This window comes from Hylobates moloch, unplaced genomic scaffold (genome assembly GCF_009828535.3).
Source record: "Hylobates moloch isolate HMO894 unplaced genomic scaffold, HMol_V3 SCAFFOLD_4, whole genome shotgun sequence".
Taxonomy (NCBI): domain Eukaryota; kingdom Metazoa; phylum Chordata; class Mammalia; order Primates; family Hylobatidae; genus Hylobates; species Hylobates moloch.
Genome location: NW_026652279.1, coordinates 10,835,582 through 10,861,559, shown reverse-complemented (window position 1 = coordinate 10,861,559; position 25,978 = coordinate 10,835,582). Strand labels below are relative to the sequence as shown.

At 38.3% G+C, this 25,978-nt stretch overlaps 1 protein-coding gene across 3 annotated transcripts in view; it reads left to right on the top strand.

The window, feature by feature from the left end:
- The first annotated feature begins 801 nt into the window (after window positions 1–801).
- Window positions 802–25,978, top strand: part of TMF1 (TATA element modulatory factor 1) — a 31,219-nt gene continuing 6,042 nt past the window's right edge. Inside the window, exons 1-13 of one of the 3 annotated variants that reach the window (XM_058437149.1) lie at window positions 802–1,160; window positions 4,447–5,660; window positions 8,417–8,520; window positions 9,145–9,271; window positions 10,113–10,218; window positions 13,338–13,480; window positions 14,023–14,189; window positions 14,312–14,468; window positions 17,733–17,825; window positions 19,136–19,292; window positions 23,116–23,308; window positions 24,799–24,868; window positions 25,102–25,194. In XM_058437149.1, coding sequence (XP_058293132.1) covers window positions 1,019–1,160; window positions 4,447–5,660; window positions 8,417–8,520; window positions 9,145–9,271; window positions 10,113–10,218; window positions 13,338–13,480; window positions 14,023–14,189; window positions 14,312–14,468; window positions 17,733–17,825; window positions 19,136–19,292; window positions 23,116–23,308; window positions 24,799–24,868; window positions 25,102–25,194 — 2,766 coding nt within the window. In that variant the 5' untranslated portion in view covers window positions 802–1,018. The remainder of the gene's footprint in view (window positions 1,161–4,446; window positions 5,661–8,416; window positions 8,521–9,144; window positions 9,272–10,112; window positions 10,219–13,337; window positions 13,481–14,022; window positions 14,190–14,311; window positions 14,469–17,732; window positions 17,826–19,135; window positions 19,293–23,115; window positions 23,309–24,798; window positions 24,869–25,101; window positions 25,195–25,978) is intronic. The other 2 variants (XM_032149472.2, XM_032149473.2) reach the window with 2 other exon arrangements.

The following is a 25,978-nucleotide window of genomic DNA, read 5'->3' as shown; positions in this document are numbered from 1 at the left end:
CTTATAAACAGCAGCAATTTGTTTCTTAACAGTTCTAGAGGCTGAGAAGTCCAAGATAAGGAGCCGGCAGATTTGGTGTCTGGTGAGGGCTGCTCTTCTGGCTTAGAGTTGGTGCCTTCTTGCTGTGAGCTCCCTTGGGCCTCTCTTATAAGGGCACTAATCCCACTCATGAGGGCTCCATCCTCATCATTTAATCGTCTCCTAAAGGCTTCCCTTAATACTGTCCCATTGGAGATCAGGTTTCAACATAGGATTTTGCGCAGGGGACACCGACAGACCATAATATTAGGGGTATCTTGACTGCAGCAATGAGTTTACTACTATTTTGAGAGGTTGTGCTTTATGCACCATGTGTTCCACGGGTCAGACACAGTGTTCATACGTGATCCTGTCTTTTAGGCAAGCCCAAACAAGTGTTTCTCCTTATAATACCAAGTTAATACAGACCTTATTAAATATTTGAGACAAAGGGCTAAGAGAAGTGTGAGGCCCAAATTTCCCTTTGCAATTATTGCTGGCAAGGTGCAAGCTTTTAGCACGTGAACTATTTTCCAGGAAAGCACACACATGAAAACTTGAATATTCCTTCCTGGGAAATCGACCTCTATTGGTAGCCATAGCTTCCCCCTTCGCTAAGAACTGCTGTAAGCACGAAATCGGTATCAATAGAAACTCTTCCGCGTTCCTCGGTAACTACGGGCAACCCTGCGCTCCCGGATGTGACGTCAACGTTCTTGTCTTCTGTTCTTCCGTCTGTCGACCTAAGTCTAGGCTCCTAGATTTGGTTGCTGTGTACGTGGAAGAAGCAGGCGCATGCGCATACCGGCCCCTTCGTCTCAGCTGTACGGGAACGGCCGAGGGTAACATCCCGGGCTCGCGGGAGGCTGTCGGGGTCATGGCCACACGCTGACAGAACCAGCCGAGTGGAAAAGGGGAGCGAAGCCGTTCCTCTGCACCCTTCCCCAGGCCTGAGGCCTTCCCGCTTGGTGCTGCCGCCGCCACTGCCGGCTGAGGGGCGATGAGTTGGTTCAACGCCTCCCAGCTCTCCAGCTTCGCTAAGCAGGCCCTGTCCCAGGCCCAGAAGTCCATCGACAGGGTTCTGGACATCCAGGAAGAGGAGCCGAGCATCTGGGCCGAGACCATTCCGTATGGAGAGCCGGGTAAGAGGGAGAGGAGCGGGGTTCCTGGCTCCCGGAGGCTGCTGTTCTCTTGATGCAGGCAGGTTAAGTGGTGTAGAGAGGAGTCCTTCCTTGCTGAGAGAGTTCTCGGGAAGTAATTTCTCCCCGGCCTGTTCCCTAATGCTGCTTCAGCCTCCAAGTCGGTCTTTGCCGTTTTCCTGAGGGAAAACTCAGCTCCAGGTTCCCCCTTGTCTTTGGTCCTGGGTCGCGAGGCTTGTGGACTTCGATGACAGGGGACTTGGTTGGTTGGTCTTGCCCTCAAGCTCTCCCTCGACGCTGCTTCCAAGCACAACCTTCCCGAACCTGAACCTCGAATTGCTTCGCGTCTCGGGCACTGTTGGGATCCAAGGTCTGAAGTACGTAAATCATCAGGGAAGGGAAGAACGATCGCTAACATTCAGTGAACATTTCGCGCTTGGTAGCGCGTAATGTGGTTTTATGTTGTTGTTGAGACGGAGTCTCACTCTGTCGCCCAGGCTGGAGTGCAGTGGCGCGATCTCGGCTCACTGCAAGCTCCGCCTCCCGGGTTCTAGCGATTCTCCTGCCTCAGCCTCCCTAGTAGCTGGGATTACAGGCGCCCACCACCACGCCCAGCTAATTTTTGTATTTTTAGTAGGGACTGGGTTTCACTACGTTGGCCAGGCTGGTCGAACTCCTGACTTAAGGCGATCCACCCGCCTCGGCCTCCTAAAGTGTTGGGATTACAGGCGTGAGTCTGTAATGTGCTTTTTTATGGCCTTCTTATCTTCAGAACAACTCCCAGAGAGAGCTTGGTTTGTATCTGTGTTTTACATAAGAGGAAAATGAGGCCCAGAATGGCCAAGTAACTTGCTCTAGGTCACACGGCGGATGAGGATTAGAATGTGCCGGAGGTGTTACCCGTGGAATGTGTGACCCAAGATTTCTGGATTGTATCACATTTTATTTCTGAATAGCCAAGTCTCTCTTTGCAGTTTCATTGAGCTTAATCTTTGAGGGATCTTCATTCAGTTGCTTTTGACTCTTAAGTCTATGGAACAGTTCAGCATTTGATGTGTAGGGTAAAGATTTGCAGGTGTGGGGGATGTGAACATTTGTGTGAAAAAGGATAAGAAATGTGATGGACTACTCCTTTCTGGTTTCTGTTCTTAATTTTACATCATTGAAAAGTCAGGACCTAAATTTGAGGTACCTCATTTTAAGATATTTTGGTCCGTGTGTGTATGTCATGATCCTCTTTACTTTTTACAAGATGTCATATAACCTTGCTGGAGTAACTCTGTTTTTTCATATGTGACCCTTTAGATAAGATAGAATATAGGTTTTATATATAAGGATATTTGTTTTCGGAAAATGACCATAGTCTTCAGAATGGTATAATTTAGATGGGTGCCAGATAACCCTGGGATTACATAAAGTATTCTCCAAGAGGCAAAATTAATTCCTGTCATCCTTTGAATGTATTTAAATTAATCGGACATAATCTTGGTTGTTCATTTGCATATTTAATTTTGATTTTCTCTAGTTTGGATATTGTGCAAATGAATGTGTAGAACTGTGCCTCCAAACTGAAGTTTTCTACATACTTTTCGAGACACAGTCTCACTCTGTCATCCAGGCTGGAGTGCAGTGGCGCCATCTCTGTTCACTGCAGATTCTGTCTCCTGGGCTCAAGTGATTCTCCTGCCTCAACCTCCCAAGTAGCTAGGATTACAGGTTTGCGCCACCACACCTGGCTAATTTTTGTAATTTTAGTAGAGACAGGGTTTTACCATGTTGTCCAGGCTGGTCTTGAACTCCTGACCTCAGGTGGTCTGCCCACCTCAGCCTCCCAAAGTGCTGAGATTACAGGTGTGAGCCACTGTGCCTGGCCTGAAGTCATATTAAAGGATAGATTCTACTATAAGGCTTGATAGTTTTTAGAAGCTTTTAATTACTTGTGCTCTCTCCACCAACTTCTAATTGTGAATATTTTGTGAATGTTTTGTTCAACCACATTTTAATGTGAAAAAGAAAACATTTTTAAAGAAATGCTTTAAATATTTTAAGGAATATACCATTATTAAGATCCTGATTATGCCATTTTTAAAAATCAGGATTTTAGTGTAGCTATTTGTATGACTGATACGATAATTACCTTTTTCCCCAAGAAAATAGTCATTTTCTTTGTAGTGTTTTTTTAAAAACCCTAGTGTCAACCACCTCTATGTCAAAGAGCAATAGTTCTTAAAAAAACACACATTTCTGAAATTCATAATGACCTTGTAATTTCTGACATAATTTAGAATTTGAGAACAAAACTTCCTCTTAGAATGGGCTTGAAGAGTGAGATTTAGAGAATCAGCCTGTGATTAAGTGGATGAAAATGAATTTATTCTCTAGAACTTACCATTCCCATCAGTTTAATATGATCTTCGGGAAAGAACATTTGTCATCAGTGTCTTGGTTTGAGGCTTTTGTTGTTTTGTTTGTTTTCGAGAAAGGTTCTCGATCTGTCACCCAGGCTGGAGTGCAGTGATTCGATCATGGCTCACTGCAGCTTCCACCCCCTGGGCTCAGATGATCCTCCCACCTCAGCCTCCTGAGTAGCTGGGACCACATATGTGGGCCACCAGGCCCAGCTAATTAAAAAATATTTTTTTGTAGGGACAGGGGTCTCACTACGTTGCCCAGGCTTGTCTCGAACTCCTAGGCTCAAATGACTCTTTGAGTGTTGAGATTATAGGTACGAACCTCCATACCCACTGAGTTCAGTTTTTGAGTATTGCCCTTTGTCTAGCTCATAACTATATTACTGATATTACAAGCAAAAATTAATATGAAACTGACTGAATAGGTAGGGTCACTTTTCTGTGACTGCACATGGCCCTACCTATTCAGTTAGTTCCATATTAGTTTCTTTCATATTGATAAGTAAAGCCTGTTATTATGAGATGAATCGTAGGTATCTTGGACTTACTGTCAGTTATAAAACATATGCTGTTACTTCCTTAATTTGTTGTAGGGAGGAATAACATACTTGCATCTGGTAGTCCAGGCCAGGCCCAGCCTTTTGTCTGTGCTCCTCCTTCCTCTCAGGTGGACCCACACCAGTTTTCTTCTTTAAGTCCCAGTATTAACTTGGAAACTACTTAATGATGTAGTAAGCAAGGAGTTTAGCAGGTGCAAATTACAGGTATTTCATAGGGTATTTTTTTCTAAATTTTTATTTATACTGATTTATAATGATGATTGAGATATCAATGTAACATATATGTGTTCTTTTTTAATATTTGCTTTTTCGTCAAAGGAATAAGTTCCCCTGTCAGTGGAGGATGGGATACTTCAACCTGGGGGTTGAAATCAAACACTGAACCTCAGAGTCCACCAATAGCCTCTCCTAAAGCAATCACAAAGCCAGTTCGGAGGACTGTGGTCGATGAATCTGAAAATTTCTTCAGTGCCTTTCTCTTGCCAACTGATGTCAAGACCATTCAGAAGAGTCCAGTGGTATCAAAACCTCCAGCAAAATCACAACGACCAGAAGAAGAAGTGAAAAGCAGCTTACATGAATCCTTGCACATTGGACAGTCAAGAACACCTGAAACAACTGAATCACAAGTAAAAGACTCTTCTTTGTGTGTTTTAGGGGAAACTCTGGCAGCAGGTACTTCATCACCTAAAACTGAAGGCAAGCATGAAGAAACTGTTAATAAAGAATCGGATATGAAGGTGCCAACTGTAAGTTTGAAAGTATCTGAAAGTGTAATTGATGTGAAAACAACTACGGAAAGTATATCTAATATGTCTACACAGTCTCTCACAGCAGAAACAAAGGACATAGCTTTGGAACCTAAGGAACAAAAACATGAAGACAGGCAGAGCAATACACCTTCTCCTCCTGTTAGTACCTTTTCATCGGGTACTTCTACTACCAGTGATATTGAAGTTTTAGATCATGAAAGTGTAATAAGTGAGAGCTCAGCGAGCTCGAGACAAGAGACTACAGATTCAAAATCAAGTCTTCACTTGATGCAGACATCTTTTCAGCTTCTCTCTGCCTCTGCTTGTCCTGAATATAATCGTTTAGATGATTTCCAAAAACTCACTGAGAGTTGCTGTTCATCTGATGCTTTTGAAAGAATAGACTCATTTAGTGTACAGTCATTAGATAGCCGGAGTGTAAGTGAAATCAATTCAGATGATGAATTGTCAGGCAAGGGATATGCTTTAGTGCCTATTATAGTTAATTCTTCAACTCCAAAGTCTAAAACAGTTGAATCTGCTGAAGGAAAATCTGAAGAAGTAAATGAAACATTAGTTATACCCACTGAGGAAGCAGAAATGGAAGAAAGTGGACGAAGTGCAACTCCTGTTAACTGTGAACAGCCTGATGTATTGGTTTCTTCTACACCAATAAATGAAGGACAGACTGTGTTAGACAAGGTGGCTGAGCAGTGTGAACCTGCTGAAAGTCAGCCAGAAGCACTTTCTGAAAAGGAAGATGTTTGCAAGGTAACTCTAGTAAGTGGAAGGGATTTTTAGATGTGCTTTTTGGAGATTAAGTCATTTGTTTTAAAAAATACTTTCATTGATGCATAATAATTTATACAGATTTAAAAACATAGGCATTTTGCCATTTCATTGTAGCATTAAGTACCTTGAAGTTGAACAATTATTAATATAATTTGAAATTTCTCCAAGGCAATTATGGTAGAATAAGTTGATACTTCAATATAGTTAAGCATGAAAGTTTTCATCTTACATCTTTATTTTTGTGTCCTTATCACTTCAAAATTCTGTTATGCTTTTTAGTATGTCAATTTGCAAAGGAATATTTTCTTACATTAACATGTATCTTCACCTCTTTTGCAGATAGATGTGCCAAAAAAACTAAATGTTATGGTTTTTCTTGTATCAGAATTTGTTTTTGCATGTTTACATTTTTTGTTGCAAATATTAAATGATAATTTAAGATTTTAATTATTGGTGCTTTTCTGTTATTAGTATTTTCATTCATATATAAGGAGTATATATCCTTATATTGCTTCAGTTTGTTTTCTGTTTATGTTATTTTTGAGATCGCCTATTGATAGCTGTATTTGACATGAACGAGAAAGAGAAATGTCTAAGGAACAAAAGCATTGCTTAGGAGTGACAGATTGCTTCTACCAAATACATATGAAAGGAAAGTGATATAAATTCTTTAACATTAAGTCCTAGTTTTGGTTTTTACTGTGATTTTTAGATATAGAAATTGAATTGGATCTGGCATCTTTAATAGGCTTCTGAGATGTAGGATGTCTTGAAGAAATGTCCTGTAAGTGCCATGTATTGAATTACTTAATTTTTTTAAAAAGTGCCAGATTCTGTTAATCAGGTTAAATATTCACAAACAAAATGCTGCGCAATAATATTTCAATTAGTAATATCTATGTACTGTAAGATAGTGGATAATAGGAGTTTGAATTCTTAGAAACCAGCACTAATTACTATCAGATATTTTTGAATTTCAGTGTATTTAAGAAGGTAAGTGATTTCTAAGTTCATCTAAACCAAACTCAGGTAAGACTTTATTTTTTTGAGTCCAAAAAGGAACCCTTCCTACTCTTTTTATACTCAAGTTTATCACCATTTGAGCAGGACCTAAGGAATTAGAGATTCCAAGCATTACTTTTTGTTTAGCTTTATACTGATACATTATGGAGATTTAAAAATTCTTAATGGGTTTTCTAAAATTACTTTTAGTGTGGATGGATGGACGTATGAATGAGACAGGGTCTCTCTCTATTGTCCAGGCTGCCGTGCAGTGGTGCGATCGGCTCACAGGGTCTCTCTCTGTTGCTCAGGCTGGTGTGCAGTGGTGGGATCACAGCTCATGGCAGCCTCGACCTCCTGGGCTCAAGCAGCCCTCCCACCTAATCCACTCTAGTAGCTGAGACCACAGGCTCGCACCATTCCTGGCTATTTTTTTTTATTTTTAGTAGAGATGAGGTTTCACTATGCTGCCAGGCTGGTCTTGAACTCCTGGGCTCAAGCAGTCCTCCCATCTTGGCCTCCCAAAGTGCTGGGATTATAAGCATGAACCCGTGTCCAGCCCTGCGTTTATTTTATTTTATTTATTTATTTTTTGAGACGGAGTCTTGCCCTGTCGCCCAGGCTCGTCTGCCTCCCAAGTTCAAGTGATTCTCCTGCCTCAGCCTCCCAAGTAGCTGGGACTACAGATGTATGCTACCATGCCCGGCTAATTTTTGTATTTTTTGTAGAGATGGGATTTCACCATATTGGTCAGGCTGGTCTTGAACTCGTGACTGACCTCAAGTGATCTGCCCTCCTCGGCCTGCCAAAGTGCTGGGATTACAAGCATGAGCCACCGTGCCCAGTCTCTACTTTTATTTATATATTTATTTTTTATTTTTATTTTTTGAGATAGAGTTTCGCTCTTGTCACCCAGGCTGGAGTGCAATGGCATGATCTTGGCTCACTGCAACCTCCACCTCCTGGGTTCAAGCGATTCTCCAGCCTCAGCCTCCTGAGTAGCCGGGGTTACAGGTGCCTGCCACCATGCCCAGCTAATTTTTGTATTTTCAGTAGAGACTGAGTTTTGCCATGTTGGCCAGGCTGCTCTCAAATTCCGGACCTCGGGTGATCCACCCACCTTGGCCTCCCAAAGTGCTGGGATTACAGGCATGAGCCACTGCGCCCGGCCTACTTTTTTTAAATGCAATATATCGTATTTTAAAAAGGGTATGTGTTTTGGGTAAAGAATAATACGGAAAACAGACACTTGTGTATCCACAACCTAGCTAAGATATAGAGGCTTTAAATTTCCTTTTTGACCTCTTTTGATTGCATCCATCTCCCATCTTCTTTTGGTGTATATGCAGATTATTCCAGATTTTTACTATTATAAGGGAACTGCATTAAGTATTCTTATACATGTCACCTAGTGCATTTATGCAAGAATTTTCCTCTAAGGTCTACCTAAAAGTGAAATTTTCTATATCAAAGAGTATGTAGATCCCCAACTAGATATTGCCTAATTGTTTTCTCAAGTGGTTTCTCAACTTACACTCCCACTAGCTATTTGGTTGTACTTACTTTTACTCTCCTATCAGCTGCATAAGAGTTCTTGTTCTGGATCCTCTGTGTTCCTAATACTGTTCTTGATTGTTTTTATGAGATAGAGCTGTTTTCTTTGTTATAGTGATACACCTGCATGTAAAAATGGTCTTTTTTAAGGCTAAGTGTTCTGACTTTTATGTATTCGCCTTATCCAGACAGTTGAATTTCTGAATGAAAAGCTGGGAAAAAGGGAGGCTCAGTTACTATCTCTTAGTAAGGAAAAAGCACTTCTGGAAGAAGCTTATGATAACCTAAAAGAGTAAGTATTCTGCAAATGTGAATAATGTTACACATTTTCTGAAAGCCTGTGTACTTTGTACATATTTAAGAATGTTTTTGAAATTAAAATGTTTTGTAATTTTATCATTATTGAAAGTTGTATAGCTTTCAATTATAACCCTAAAGATTACTTTTCTCTTTTAATTGTCTTTACCATATTACCTCTGCCATTGAAGAGAGTCGTTTTGCAAAAACTGGAAAACTCTTCCTTTCACTTTTAGTCTTTTAGTATTAGAGATTTAAAACATGTATTTAAAGAAAACTGTGTCATACAATAACACAGTTTTGCTATAAGGAGCTGATTGGGAAAATGTGACGCAAGATTCAGAATTGAAACATTGTATTTACTTTTCTCTTATTTTTGCATGTCAGATATTGGTGACATTTTCACTTTCTAACAGGTTTTCTTTGAGGTGTTTTAAAATAAATTTAGCAAGGGAAATTTCCTTTTTTTTTTTTCTTAAAAGTTAATAGGCCTAAAACTGTTCTATTTTAATAAGGTATATGTCAGAGAAAAGTTATCTTCCTTTTGAGAATTGAACTTATGTATACCTTTGGGATATATAAACACCATCCTCATTCTCAAATATTATTTTAAATTTAGTGAAATGTTCAGAGTAAAAGAAGAAAGCAGTAGCATTTCTTCCTTGAAAGATGAGTTTACTCAAAGAATTGCAGAAGCAGAAAAGAAAGTTCAACTAGCCTGCAAAGAGAGAGATGCTGCTAAAAAGGTAATTGAAATTTGAAATAATATTCATTAAACTCTATAGAGACATAGATTTTTGAGGAGTGCATTCATCATATTTTGATGTTGGAAAAAGGAGAAGTAAGGTGAAAAGGATATCATCTATTAACATTTAAATTGTAGATTTTTGGCCAGGTGTGGTGGCTCATGCCTATAATCTCAGCACATTGGGAGGATGAAGTGGGTGGATCACTTGAGCCCACGAGTTAGAGAGCAGCCTGGGTAACATGGTGAGACCCCGCCTCTACTAAAAAAGGCATAAAGTTAGCTGGTCATGCTGGTGTGCACCTGTGGTCACAGCTACTCAGGAGGCCGAGGAGGGTGGATCGCTTGAGCCCAGGAGTTCAAGACCAGCCTGGACAACATGGTGAGACCTCATCTCTACAAAAAGTACAAAGATTAGTTGGCCATGGTGGCATGTGCCTGTGGTCCCAACTACTCGGGAAGCTGAGGTGGGAGGATCACCTGAGCCTGGGAGGTTGAGGCTGTGGTGAGTTTTGATTGTACCACTGCACTCCAGCCTGGGTGACAGAGTAAGACCCTGTCTCAAAAAAAATAAAAATAAAAATAAAAAGGAAAGTTAATGTGTTCTCATTTATATTTTCATATGAACACTTGCTTGTATATCTGAATTTAGGTTTTGAAAATCATTTTCAAAACTGTTTTCTTAGTCTTAGTTAACCAAGGTAGTAGATTAACTGAATGAAACTTACAGATTCTTACTGAGAATGTGATTATGGATAGCTTCTTTGGATGGGGGAAAAATGAGAACTGTACTTAGAGTGAAAGTAATTCTTTACAGTATTCACAGATTTCTTTTTTATTAGGAAATCAAAAACATAAAAGAAGAACTTGCCACTAGATTAAATAGTAGTGAAACTGCAGACCTTTTGAAAGAGAAAGATGAACAGATCCGAGGGTTAATGGAAGAAGGTGCGTATAGTATTTGGTTGACTATGAAAAATACTGTAAGAACAGGAAAAGTACTTGCCACATAACTAGCTGATGCTTCCTAATTAAAAATACTGAAAGCAAGGAGGGTTTGGACATAAACCATAGAAATAGTAGGTGACAGTTTATGGAAGAATGGGTAGTAAGATATATTGAAACAGAGATATGTGTTTCTAGCTTTTGTTTTTAGGAAGTAAAAAAAAAATTGTCCCTGTAAAATAGACAGAAATTTGTGCTGCCCTAAGAAAACTTTAAACAGGTCTTAAGAGCCTGACATTTAAACCAAGACATTCAAAGTGTATAATTCTGGGATTTATGTAATATCTGAATACCTAGCTTGTGTACTGTATCATATTGTCTTGTTCTGGCATATGATAGTGAATTTTTCATTGTATTGTTTTAATTTTTAAATTATTAAGCACTTCTGTCTCTGAAAAAATTTAAAATAAACAAGGTTGGCTGAGTGCAGTGGCTTATGACTGTAATCTCAGCACTTTGGGAGGCAGAGGTGGGTGGATCATTTGAGGTCAGGAGTTCGAGACCAGCCTGGCCAACATGGTGAAACCCTGTCTGTACTAAAAATACAAAAATTAGCCGGATGGTGGTGGTGCATGCCTCTAATCCTAGCTACTCGGGAGGCTGAAGTAGGAGGATTGCTTGAGCCTGGGAGGTGGAGGTTGCAGTGAGCCGAGATCACGCCACTGTACTTCCAGCCTGGGCGACAGAATGAGACTTTGTCTCAAAAAAATAAATAAATAAATAAATAAAATTGATAGTGTTACAGAAATTAAAGATCTATTCATGAAATAAATCATTACAAATGGATACTGAATTAATTTCTTCATGTAATATCCTGAGAGAGAGGAGGTTTTGGAAAAGGTGGTCAAGTGAATCTCTCTTTTTATTTCTCTTGTTAATTAAAGTTTTTGTAGTTATAAGAGTAATACTTGCTACTTGTAGAAAGTTTTGAAGTTATAGGAAAGTATATGAATAAAGTGGAAAAGTAGATTATAATCTAATATTATAAGGAACTATTAATTTTTTCTAGTTTTAATGCATTTTTTTCAATGCATATTTAAACATAGTTAAGATCATATAATTTCCAATCTTTCTCTTACCTCTCTCTATGCCATTAAATGCTTTTTATCATTATTAATGGCTGTATTAAAGTCCATTATATGGGTATACCATAATATGTTTTACTGTTTCTAATGTTGTACATTTATTTTTATAATGTTAATATTACAGTTAGTGCTGTGATGAATGTTTTTGTGCTTAAATCATTGAACTTAAGTGAATTTCCAGAGAAATTGTAGAGTTTGAGAACAGTTGGAAGCAGTCATTTCATTTGAAAAAGTTAGCTTTACCCAACTTTTTCATTTATTCAACTAATATTTATTGAACAGTTAGTATGTCAGATATTATATTTGATACAATAATAAATATGACACTGTCCTTTAGGGGCTTAGTTTAGTGAGAGGGAAATATAGGAGGGCAGATAATTGTGAAACACAATTCTAAGCACTAAAATAGAAAAATGAAGGAACAGTTGTTATAATTATTTTCTCAAGATGTCTTGAAGTCATTAACTGCTTTGCCTTACAATATCAGAGACTGAGGGGAAGGCTAACTGCATGGTTTTCTTATTTTAAAGTTTAAGAGTTATTTGAAATATGAATATCAAATGTTACTATTTTGTAATTTAGTAATTTTGTCAGAGAATGAACTAGTGTCTTCTTTTGCTTAATGAGCCTTTTTACAGAGAAAACAGAGCAATTTCACATGGGAGTACTTTATATTCACAGAGTATTTACATTTCATAAAAGGGTATTACATATTGTTTCCGTGTGCCCCAGAAATTTTTTTTTTTTGAAACAGAGTCTCACTCTGTTGCCCAGGCTGGAGTGCAGTGGCATGATCCCAGCTCACTGCAACCTCCGCCTCCCAGGTTCAAGTGATTCTCCTGCCTCAGCCTCCCGAATAGCTGAGACTATAGGTACCCGCCACCATGCCAAGCTAGTTTTTGTATTTTTAGTAGAGTTGGGGTTTCACCATGTTGGCCAGGCTGGTCTTGAACTCCTGACCTCTGGTGATCCGCCTGCCTCCCAGAAGTGCTGGGATTACAGGTGTGAGCCACTGCACCCGGCTAGTATTTTTAAAACTTAAAGCTAAAGAGCTGTAAAACTCAAAGCTGAAAGCACGCTACAATGAGTACCTGATTACTTCATCACCTAGATTCATCAAGTGTTAACATCTTGCCATACCTCTTCCATATCTTTCTGCACATACATACACTGCCCTTTTGTCAACTCAGTTGAAAGGAGGTTACAAATACCATAACATTCTGCTCCTAAATTCTTCAGTCTGCATCTCCCAAGGGCAAGTACATTTTCCTTTACAGGTACGTCATAGTCAAACCTAAGAAATCAGCATTAATTCAGAAGCGTAGTCCAGCATATATTTTAATATTTATCCTAGTTGTCTCTAAAAGTGTCTGTTATAGTTGATCATTTGTTCTGCCCCAGGATCCAAAGTTCGCCCATTGCATTTTGTTCTTATGTCCTTTTAGTCTTCCATCAATCTAGGACAGTTCTCTCTTCTTTATGTCTTTGAGGACTCTGTGGAGTCCAGGGCAGTTGTCCCACAGGATGTCCTACCCATGTTCAGGAATTTGTTACTTTCTTCATGATTAGATTTAGATTAGATTTAGTTCATATTTCTAGTAGGAAATATCTAGGTGATATTGAACACCTACATCACATCAGCAGGCACATATTGTCAGGCTATACTACAATTGGTGATGCCAAAACTGAATGCTTAGTTAAGGAGTTGACTGCCAGATTTTTCTCTTTAAAATTAGTAGGTGATATATGAGAGTGATTCTTTAAGACCATGTCAATATCCAGTTTCCCAACAACCTTTTACCCAATAATGTTAACATTCATTGATGATTCCTGTCCAAATTAGTTGTAACATTGTGGGTTACAAAATTGTGATTTAAAAAAATTCTATTATTTCATGTTACTGATTAGATAAAACATTCTACTGAAATTTTTAGGGAATAGTTATCATTTGAGTTTATACTTTTTTACTATCACCAGGAGAAAAACTTTCAAAACAGCAGCTGCATAATTCTAACATCATCAAGAAATTAAGAGCTAAAGACAAGGAGAATGAAAATATGGTTGCAAAGCTGAACAAAAAAGTTAAAGAGCTAGAAGAGGAGTTGCAGCATTTGAAACAGGTGAATAGCAATCATAATTCTCTACATATATATTGTTATTACTTCCTGTGTGAACAGTTAGCCATGGTTATGGAGCATTTGAAAAGATTTAATGGGGTGTATCATGTAAGAAGGATTTTTCAAACAGTAGAAAAATGATAAGATTTTTCAGCTGAATGGGGTGGCTCACGCCTGTAATCCCAACACTTTCGGAGACTGCGACAGGCAGATCACTTGAGGCCAGGAATTCGAGACCAGCCTGGCCAACAAGGTGAAACCCTGCCTCTGCTAAAAATATTGCACCAACCTAATAACAAAAATTAGCCAGGCATGGTGGTACACATCTGTAGTCCCAGCTACTTGGGAGGCTGAGGCATGAAAATTGCCTGAAGCTGGGAGGCAGAGGTTGCAGTGAGCCAGAGCATTCCACCCTGGGCAATAGAGTGAGACTTTGTCTCAAAAAAATATATATTTTTCTCCATTATTATAGATTCCTGGAATACAGTTATTTACCACGGTATTATTTCTCGAAAAATACTTTTGTCTGTTTTTATAACATATAGGTCCTTGATGGCAAAGAAGAGGTTGAGAAACAACATAGAGAAAACATTAAAAAACTAAATTCCGTGGTAGAACGCCAAGAGAAAGATCTTGGCCGTCTTCAGGTAGACATGGATGAACTTGAAGAAAAGAACCGAAGTATTCAGGCTGCCCTGGATAGTGCATACAAGTAAGAAAATGAACAAATATGCAACCCATTTAGAATGAATTATCAGAGTAGGATGTTGAAGAAATACTTTTTCTATTATCTGATCACTGGCAACATTTATAAACTCAATCTAATTTTTTAAGAGAACTTACTGATCTTCACAAAGCCAATGCTGCAAAGGATAGTGAGGCACAGGAAGCTGCTCTGAGCCGTGAAGTGAAAGCTAAAGAAGAACTTTCTGCAGCATTAGAGAAGGCCCAAGAAGAAGCCCGTCAGCAGCAAGAAACATTAGCCATTCAAGTAAGCAATGGATGATGAATTAGAGTAGTTTTAAAAATATTTGTTTATGCCTCTACAAATTAAACAATTTATTAGCTGGTTTGAATCAAACTTAATGTAGTGATACATGTGTTAGATTTCAGAATACTGGATTCTGCTAAATAACCAGTTGTGTTTTTTAAAACTATTAAAGTAATGCTTACATGATACCAGTATTGTTTAATTTTTTTGTGAGTTTTACACCCATTTGAGAGTATTATCAAAGCTAGGAACCCTCTTAGAAGAGCAAAAATGCACATACATATTGCATATAATTTTGAGAGAATCCATTTAACTCCTGAGCTCATTCATAACATCTGTGGGAGTCCAAGGACCTCAGATGAAGTAGGAAAAACAAAATTTGTGAGGCTTTGTCTCATAAAATCATCACTTGATGGGCATATGGGTTATTTATACTCAGTCGATGGGCATATGGGTTATTGATACTTTGTGGTTATTATCAATAATGCTGCTATAAATATCCATGCACAAATTTTTGTGTGAACATATATTTTAAATTCTCCTAGATATATATCCTTAGGTCATATGGTAGCTCTATATATTTAACTTTTTGAGGAACTGGCAAACTTTTCCACAGTGGCTGCATTACTTTACATTCCCACCAGCAGTAGGTGAGAGTTTCAGTGTCTCCACATCCTTGCCAACATTTATTATTGTCTGTTTTTAAAATTATAGCCTTTTTAGTGTGTGAAGTGGTAACTGAGTATGGTGTTGATTTGCATTTTTTTTTTTTTTTTTCGATTTATTTTTGTTTTGAGACGGAGTCTCACTCTTGCCAGACTGGAGTGCAGTAGCATGATCTCAGCTCACTGCAACCTCCACCCCCGGGATTCAAGCGATTCTCCTGCCTCAGCCTCCTGAGTAGCTGGGACTACAGGCAGGTGCCACCATGCCTGGCTAATTTTTTTTTTCTTTGAGACGGAGTTTCGCTCTTGTTGCCCAGGCTGGAGTGCAATGGTGTAATCTCGGCTCCCTGCAACCTCCACCTCCCAGGTTCAAGCGATTCTCCTGCTTCAGCCTCCCGAGTAGCTGGGATCACAGGTGCCCGCCACCATGCCTGGCTGATTTTTTGTATTTTTTTTTAGTAGAGACAGGGTTTCACCATGTTGGCCAGGCTGGTATCGAACTCCTGACCTCTGTTGATCCACCTGCCTCCGCCTCCCAAAGTGCTGGGATTACAGGCCTGAGCCACTGCGCCTGGCCACCTGGCTAGTTTTTTTTGTAGTTTTAGTAGAGACGAGGTTTCACCGTGTTAGCCAGGATGGTGTCAATCTCCTGACCTCGTGATCCGCCCCCCTTGGCCTCCCATACTGCTTGGATTACAGGCGTGAGCCACCGCGCTCGCCCACCCGGCTAATTTTTTTTTGTATATCAGATATAGGATTTGTCAATATTTTTTGCCTCTCTGTGGATCGTCTTTCTTTTTCTTGATAGTGTCCTTTGATGCCAAAAGTTTTTAATTTTAATAAAGTCTGGCTTATCTATGTTTTCTTTTGTTATTTGTGCTTTTGGCATCATATTTAAGAAACCATTGCTTAATCCAAGTTTATGCAGAGTTTCATCAGTTTCCTTCTAAGAGTTTTGTTGTCTTAGCTCTCACATTTAGGTCTTTTGCATGTGGATATCCAGTTGTTGCAGGACCAGTTATTGAGAAAACTATTTTTATTGACTCCTGTGCCCTTTTGATTTAATTTTAAATTTTGTATATGTAAAACATTTACATGATTCCAAAGTGAGAGCAAAATCTATTCAGATATTTACTTCCAATTTAGCTGCTCCCCATTTCCTCTCTTTGCCTGTAGGTAACCATTTTATTAGAGTTTGGCTTATCTTTTCAGTGTTTCTATTGGCAAAATGCAAGAAAATATATGTATCTATATATTTACATGTTCTGTGTACATACACATTCACTTATACACCTATTTCTGTCTCCTACATCCTTTTTACATAAATGACAGTTTATTATTCACACTGTTTTATAACTTGTTTTATTTTCTTAGTAAAATATCCTGATGATCACTCTAGTAAAACATAGAGTTTTTATCATAAAACATTTGATGGATTATACACCTATTTCTATCTGCTGCATCCTTTTTACATAAATGATAGTTTATTATTTATGTTGTTTTATAACTTGTTTTATTTACTTAGTAAAATATCCTGATGATCACTCTAGTAAAACATAGAGGTTTTTAAAAAGTATCTCTTTACAGTTTTCTAATACTTAATTAGGTGAAGTATTTTCAGCTGTTTCTTACTGATGGATATTTGGGTTATTTTCAGTGTTTTGCTATTATAAGGCATGCCATGGTCCATATATCCTCTGTGTTTCTGCTACTGTATTACTGGGATAGATAAAATATCAGTAATTTGAATTTAAAATACATTAGAATAATAATAATACAGAAAAATTGGGGGAATGGGAGATAGAGCATATATGAGTTACCATGCATAAATCCATCACTTTTTACAAGTACTGTCAGTTTTATGTATTAGTGTTTTATTCTATTTCCATATATGTATTTTTCATAATTGATGTCTTACATATTATTTTATAGTTTTCCATTTAATAGTATATTAGAAATTTTTTTACGTTTTATACATTTATTGTAATTTTTAAGGGTTATATTTATGTTGTATCAACATTTGCAAATATAGATTACTAGTGATGGAGATTTAGAATATTTCCAGTTTTGTGTTTGCTAGCGTATTTAATACTGTAGGGAATATCCCTGTGTATTTACATATCTGCTTTCTTAGAGTAAATTCCCAAGACTAAGATGGCCAGGTGAAAGGATGTGAGAAGTTTGATGATTCTTTAAACATGTTATAATGTTTTCCAAAAAGGCTATGGTAGTTTATAATGTATGCTCCTGCATATGAGTGGAGCCCCATGTAGCACCTATCACTTCCTGTCTGATGTGGCAAATGTTTATGGATGCATTGTCTTTTCTCCAATATTGTATGGTAATGACTGTGCCTTATACATATTTGTTTGCGTTTCTTTGCCTTAACAGAATGCTTTTCTAAGTAAACATAGAATATACATACAGTATTGGAATTGCTTGATGAATGAGAGGTGTGATAATCATATGTAAAAGTTCATTGGAAAGTATGAAATATTATACATGAACAATATCGACACAACCCAAAATGTGTAGTTAGCGGGAAGTTATAGATAATACTGTACCATTGTTTGTGAATGTATTGTTTCTCCCCCTACAGGTAGGGGACCTTAGGCTTGCATTGCAGCGTACAGAACAAGCAGCTGCCAGAAAAGAGGATTATTTACGCCATGAGATCGGTGAACTTCAGCAGGTACTGTCACAGTTTTCCGAAACACAAATCCAAGAAGTATGTGTTTTTCTAGAAATAAAAGAATTACTCAGTGGGGTAATGTTCATGGAATTGAGAGGATTACTATCACACTTAGCATTTGCTGAATTTTTGTGGCTTGTGTGAATAAATCAGAATGGGCACCTTAAAAATATATACAAGGAAATTCCTTATTTTGTTTTATAGAAAATAATGTTTCGATAGATTTGTTATATGTATTCAGTATTGCTTTTCCATTTGTAATGGCTTATTAGTGATTGTCAGTCAAAGTTCCCGGTTTCTATGCCTCTGTTAATTTTCAGTCATTTATAACATGCACAGGAAAAGGGAGAGGAAATACAGTTTAGATTGATTTTTCTGTTTTTATAAATACTTAGAAATATTTGGATGAGGAGGCAACTACTGAGAGGTTTGGATGAACTCTTTTTTAACCTTCAGGTAATTGAAGACTATCTTAGAAACGCTTTTTAAAGAAGCACTTATTTATTTAATTTATTTATTTTGAGACAGAGTCTTGCTCTGTTGCCCAGGCTGGAGTGCAGTGGCACAATCTTGGCTCGCTGCACCCTCTGCCTCCTGGGTTCAAGCGATTCTCCTGCCTCAGCCTCCCGAGTAGCTGGGATCACAGGCATGCACCACCATGCCCAGCGAATTTTTGTATTTTTACTATAGATGAGGTTTCACCATGTTGGCCAGGCTGGTCTTGAACTCCTGATCTCAGGTGATCCAACCACCTCAGCCTGTCAAAGTGCTGGGATTACAGGCATAAGCCACGGTGCCTGGCCAAAGAAGCACTTATTTAGATACTGTATTACACAATCTAACTCTATTAGAAGGATTGAACAGTTAGAAAAAAATTAAGGGCTGGCCATGGTGGCTCATGCCTATAATCCCAATGCTTTGGGAGGCTGAGGCAGTCAGATTGCCTGAGCTCAGGAGTTTGAGGCCAGCCTGAGCAACATGATGAAACCTCGTCTCTACAAAAAAATACAAAAATTAGCCAGGTGTGGTAGCGTGTACCTGTAGTCCCAGCTACTTGGGAGGCTGAGGTGGGAGGATCGCTTGAGCCTAGGAGGTTGAGGTTACAGTGAGCCACGATTGTGCCACTGCACTCCAGCCTGGGTGACAGAGCGAGACCCCGTCTCTAAAATTAATAATAATAATAATTAAAAAGCAAATCATTTTCTCTTGGAAAAATAATTTTCCGGGAACCTCTCAAAGTTTAGGTTTGCTAGTGTTTTTAATGTTTTTATTGCTGTCATTGGTAATGACTTAAGAATTTCATGATTCAGAGACTCCAGGAAGCAGAGAATCGAAACCAGGAACTGAGTCAAAGTGTTTCATCAACAACAAGACCATTGCTTCGACAAATAGAAAATTTGCAAGCAACCCTAGGATCCCAGACTTCGTCGTGGGAGAAATTAGAGAAGAATCTTTCTGATAGGCTTGGTAACTGCTTTAGTTTTTATGCTCGATGCAGAAGCCCTTCCATCTTGTTTATAGAATTAGAATAATGGGGCCGGGCCCGGTGGCTCAAGCCTTTAATCCCAGCACTTTGGGAGGCCGAGGTGGGCAGATCTTGAGGTCAGGAGATCCAGACCATCCTGGCTAACACGGTGAAACCCCGTCTCTACTAAAAATATAAAAAAATTAGCTGGGCTTGGTGGCGGGCGCCTGTAGTCCCAGCTACTTGGGAGGCTGAGGCAGGAGAATGGCGTGAACCTGGGAGGCAGAGCTTGCAGTGAGCCGAGATTGTGCCACTGCACTCCAGCCTGGGCGACAGAGCAAGACTCTGTCTCAAAAAAAAAAAAAAAAAAAGAATTAGAATAATAGTATGAAATTGAAATTCATTTGATCTGATGGTTACATTGTGTCTAATATGTAGATTTTTACGTTTTCTCTTTTTCTACATGTATTTTTAATACCTTTATTATGTCTCTTTCAAACCATTTTTTCCCATTACACAATGGTATCAGATACTGGCTAAAGTACTTCCATGTCATTCTTTCATTCATTTCTTTTTTTTTTTGAGATGGAGTCTCGCTCTGTCACCCAGGCTGGAGTGCAGTGGCGCGATCTCAGCTCACTGCAAGCTCCGACTCCCGGGTTCACATAATTCTCCTGCCTCAGCCTCCTGAGTAGCTGGGACTACAGGCGTCTGCCACCATGCCTGGCTAATTTTTTGTATTTTTAGTAGACTGCTGGACTCGTTTTTTTTTCTTGTCCATTGCTAAATCTGACCCCTTTGTAGCTTGTCTGCAATAGTGTAGGAGGTAGAGATCAGATATGATTCTCATCACTGGTAGAATTCCAAGAACGAAAATAGGTGTAAGGAGAGTCAAGATCGACCTTAGAAGAGAGATACTAGGGAGTCTTAAGATTCCATATTCTGGCAGGGCGTGGTGGCTCACACCTGTAATCCCAGCACTTTGGGAGGCCGAGGTGGGCGGATCACTTGAGGCCAGGAGTTCAAGACCAGCCTGGCCAACATGATGAGACTCCGTCTCTACCAAAAATACAAAAATTAGCCGGGTGTCATGGTGCACGCCTGTTATCCCAGCTATTCGGGAGGCTGAGGCAAAGAATCACTTGAACCTGGGAAGCAGAGGCTGCAGTGAGCTGAGATTGCTCCACTGCACTCCAGCCTGGGTGACAGAGCGAGACTCCATCTCAAAAAAAAAAAAGATTCCATATTCTGCTTCTTTACAGTCATGCCCTAGGTTGCCCTTCTGTGATGTTAATAAAAAGAAAAGTATTATTCTAAAATGTTCCCCTTGAAGCACAGACAGGTAGTGTATGTATATTATAGGTATCCCAGAAGCTAGCAAATTCATGAAAAATTCATGTATGCCTTCTATGCCTGACACTAACTGTAATTTGAGAAATCACAGTGTAGTGATAAAATCAGACCTGAATATGAGTCAGGAGACATGGACTCAGGGTGTTTTGTTTTGAATCATCCAGCAAAACAATGTGGAACAAGTCGCTTACATTGTTCCAACTATCTCTGTGCTATTCCTTATGAATGAGGAGGGGTGAACTAGATTAGTGACTTTCAAACAGTATTCAGTGGACTCTTAGATACCTTTGGGGCTGCTGTAATGGTGAGAGGGAAGCTTGATAAATAAGAGGCTGGGCTTCTCTGGCTGCTTTAATGAAAATAGGGCCTCCTTTGTCTATCTTTTTTTATTGGAGTTCCATGAAAGATTTGGTCTAGAAAAAGATTCATTTACTTAAAAAAATGTACTGAACTAGATAAACCTTCATATATATTTAAATTTATAGGTATAAATATTAGGTCTGTCATTTATCTCTGACAGCTTTTGAGAGCAATGTGATATGAAATATGAGACATCTGAAAATGATACCTTTTGAAATAAATATTTAGCAATAAATGAATGCTAGAAACTGGTACTTTTGTGGTTTTTAGACTGAAGTCTACCCTCAGCAATGTGTGATATTGTGCTAGCATATAGGCAATGCCACAGGACAAACATACCAAGGAATGCTATTAAAAAGATCATAGCTGTGCTGTGGAGCAGAGTGTAAAATGTAAAATAGAGGTATTACCAGCTCTACTTTGGTGGAGAAAAAATATGAAAATTCTTACCTAAGTTAAATCTCAGAATCTTACCCATTGCTCTTTTTTTAATTGAAAATTTTTATTGATATAATGTAGATTCATGTGCAGTTATAAGAAATAGAAAGGTCCTTTGCACACATTGCCTAATATCTCCAAGTATTAAAATCTTACAAAATTAATGTATAATATCACAACCATGGTATTGACATTGATACAATCTACTGATTTTATTCAAATTTCCAAAGTTTTATTGGTACTCATTTGTGTATATGTGTGTGTGTGTGTGTATTAAGTTCTATACAACTTTACCACATATCCATTACCATAGTCAAGATATTGAACAGTTCCAACACTATTGAGTCCTTCCTGTTAGCTTTTTTTTCTTTTTTTCTTAGCTGAAGATAATCACTCTTAATGTTACCCTTTTGGAAACACATCTACCACTCTCTCAACCTTTCCTCCCTTGTCCCAAATCTCTGGCAATCACTAATCTGTCCTCCGTTTCTAAAATTCTGTCATTTCAAGAATGTTACAGAAATAAAATTATACAGTGTATGACATTTTGGGATTGGCCTTTTTCACTCAGTGTAATTCCCAGGAAGAGGCTCACACAGTTGTTTTTGTATCAGTAGTTTAGTCTTTTTACTGCTGAGTGTTATTCCATAGTATATACCACGTTTGTTTAACCATTCACTGCACAAAGGACGTCCAGGCTGATTCCAAGCTCTGGCTATTACAGATAAAGCTACTGTAAATATTCACGTACAGGTTTTAGTGTGACCCTAAGTTTTCATTTCTCTGGATAAATAACCAAGTGTGCAATTGCCAGGTCATATTTAGTGTTTTTAAGAAAATGCCAAACTGTTTACAAAGTGGCTGTATAAGAGTAATGTAGTTTCTTCACATCCTTGCCAACATTTTGTGTTGTCCCTGTTTTTTCTTTTAGTTACTCAGACAGCATGTAGTCATATCTCATTATGATTTTAATTTGTATTTCCATAATGGGTAATGTTATTGAATATCATTTTATGTCCTTATTTTCCATTTGTACATTCTCTATGGTGAAATTTCTGTCTATGTCTTTTACCCATTTTCTAACTAGATTGTTATATATTCCTGATACTAGTCCTAGATATATGGTTTGCGTTTATTTGCTCTCACTCTGTAGCTTGCCTTTTCATCCTCTTCACATAGATTTAAAAGTTGAAAATTTTGAAGCAGTTTGTCAGTTTTTCTTCCTATGGCTCTTGCTTTTTGTGTCAAATCTGCCTTGCTCTGGATCCTGAAGACTTTCTCCTCTGTTTTTTCCTAAAAGTTTTATAGTTTCATGTTTTACATTTAAGTCTATGATCCATTTTGAGTTGATTTTCATGAATGATGTGATGTGTAGGCTTTCTGGTTTTTTTGCATATAGATGTCTAATTGCTCCAGGACCATTTGTTGATCCACTACTCTTTTAATGCATGACTCCATTTTGAAATTAAAATACTTTTGGAAAAGAATGATAAAGCAGGTATAAGTTAAGATTGGTTCATTTGTCTCAGTAGACAGTCCTGCCTTAGGCAATAAATAGTTATCAGTTTTAAGCGTGGCTACTTGCATCATTAAATGTTTGAAATCAGAATTGACTTGGTATTTTGGTCTCTGGGCTGTATGTGTATGTGATTTTTCTTTCTGTCCTATAATCAGGTGAATCCCAGACCTTGCTGGCAGCAGCAGTTGAGAGAGAACGTGCAGCCACAGAAGAACTCCTTGCTAACAAAATTCAGATGTCTTCCATGGAGTCACAGAATTCTCTCTTGAGGCAGGAAAACAGTAGATTTCAAGCCCAGCTAGAATCAGAGAAAAATAGGCTATGTAAACTGGAGGATGAGAACAATAGGTGAGCCTGGTTTCTGAGTGATATTTTTGGTAGTTTCATGACATCCTAAAGCACTTTTTAAAAGTATGTTGTTGGGGCGGGCGGATCACTTGAAGTCAGGAGGTGGAGACCAGCCTGGCCAACATGGTGAAACCTAGTCTCTCCTAAAAATAAAATCAGCCAGGTATGGTGGTGTGCGCCTGTAGTCCCAGCAACTCGGAGGCTGAGGCATGAGAATCGCTTAGAGAATTGCTTACACCCGGGAGGCCCAAGTTGCAGTGAGCCAAGATCCCGCCACTGCACTCCAGCCTGGGCTACAGAGTGAGACTCGGTCTCAAAAAAAAAAAAAAAAAAATTAAATAAGTAAATAAACAAAGTATGTTGTTGGCTTTTAGCTTCAGAGTACCAAGAACTAAAAGTAATCACTTTTAGCATTTAAAGTTTGGGTTATTAGTAATAGGATATTATGGCCGGGTGCCGTGGCTCACGCCTGTAATCCAGCACTTTGGGAGGCTGAGGCAGGTGGATCACCTGAGGTTAGGAGTTCAAGACCAGCCTGGCCAACATGGTGAAACCCTGTCTCTACTAAAAATACAAAAATTAGCCAGGTATAGTGGCAGACGCCTGTAATCCCAGCTACTTGGGAGGCTGAGGCAGGAGAATCACTTGAACCTGGGAGGCGGAGGTTGCAGTAAGCAGAGATTGCACCATTGCACCCCAGCCTGGGCAGCAGAGCGAGACTCCGTCTCCAAAAAAAAAAAAAAAAAGTAATAGAATATTATAACAAGAAGATAATACTGGGATTCATTGTCATGTAGGTTGTTGAGATTGTGTGACATGTTTTGTATTTATTTATTTTTCCAGGGAAAGGATTTGTACCTTTAATCAGATTTTTTAAAGGGGCCTGTAACACCACAAAATAGTTTTGAGACTACTCTTTGGAGTTACTTTTATATTACAAGGGTTTTAGTAGCATAATTTAAGTCTTTTCTAAATAAATTTCTGGGTTCTTAGAAACCATGGGCTATAAAATCCATGTATCTGAGATTATATTAAAGCAATGTTTAGTATTTTTTACCCTCTGTTCTTCCTTGGAAATTTTACTTTTTAAAAAAGTAGTCAAGCAAAAATGATTTCTAAAGTAAAATATCTGAACTTTTATAAACATTTTCATAGAACTCCCTAATAAACTTTGTGGAATCTGAGCATATTATAGGATGATGATACTCAAAATTATTTTTATAAAGTCTCTTTTTAAATGAAATCTTAACCCAGAGCACCAATAAATAGAATGCACAAAAGTGGAGCTTTTTCACTTTTGGTTTGGTTTCTGAGTGAAACTCAGATGGTATCTGGAACACACTGTTGGAAAATCACTGATGTCAAGCTGATAGTAAAAATGATTTCTTAATATGTAACTGGAGTTAATAAAGTACTGAGTTTTTAATAGTCTATACTGTCATCTTTTTCATTTTCTGTTTTTTTCTTTTTAATTCTCTCTTGTTTAATAGGTACCAGGTTGAATTAGAAAACCTAAAAGATGAATATGTAAGAACACTTGAAGAGACAAGGAAAGAAAAGGTATTTCTCTTCGTGATCACTCCCCTCTTAGGGCTTACATTAGTGAATGGTTGGGGATGGCAGCAAACTAATGAGATAACAAAATGAAATGGGTGATGCCACTGCTTTTGGAACTTGGTCTTTAGTAGGAAAACAAATATGAGTTTATACTTTATGCTTCTAACTTTGAGATTGACTTATCATGGCATGAATTACTATCACAGAAATTGTCTGACTTTATCTCTTTCCATTAGACATTGTTGAATAGTCAGTTAGAAATGGAAAGAATGAAAGTTGAACAAGAAAGGAAGAAAGCCATTTTTACTCAAGAAGCAATAAAAGAAAAGGTATTGAATTTTGTTTTTGTTTGTTTGTGGTGTAACCATTTAGTAGATGCTGTGATTAGTCATTGCTTTTTAATTTTAGCTATGCTTTATAACAAGCTTGTCCAACCTGTGGCCCTGGTTGGCGTGTGGCCCAGGATGATTTTGAATGAAGCCCAACACAAATTCGTAAACTTTCTTAAATCATCATGAGATTTTTTTTTTATGATTTTTTTTTTTTAATAGCTCATCGGCTATTGTTAGTGTATTTTATGTGTGGCCCAAGATAATTCTTGTTCTTCAAATGAGGCCCAGGGAACCAAAAGATTAGACATCCCTGCTGTATAAGTATCATTTTTTTAATATGTAAAATCAACATAGTGATGAATTCTAGTATTATAATCAGTGTCCTGCTCAGAGTGGACCCAAAGTAATTTTGAGTTTATCCAAAGAGATTTATGATTTCTAGGACTTGAAATATAAAACCTCTTGCCCTTTTTTTAAGGGAATCTAATTGTCTGTCACTGAAACCAGTGCACCTCATTTGGTCTATAGGCACTTAAGGAGTAAATCTGGCTTGTTTTCTTTCTGGTTAATGAGGGTGATTTTTCTGAAATGAGTTTTCTGAGGCTGGGCATGGTGACTCACATCTGTAATCCCAGCACTTTGAGAGGCTGAGGTGGGTGGATCACTTGTGGCTAAGAGCCTGGCCAACATGGCAAAACCCCATCTCTACTAAAAATAAAAAAATTAGCCAGGCGTGGTGGCATGTGCCTATAATCCCAGCTACTCGGGAGGCAGAGGTGGG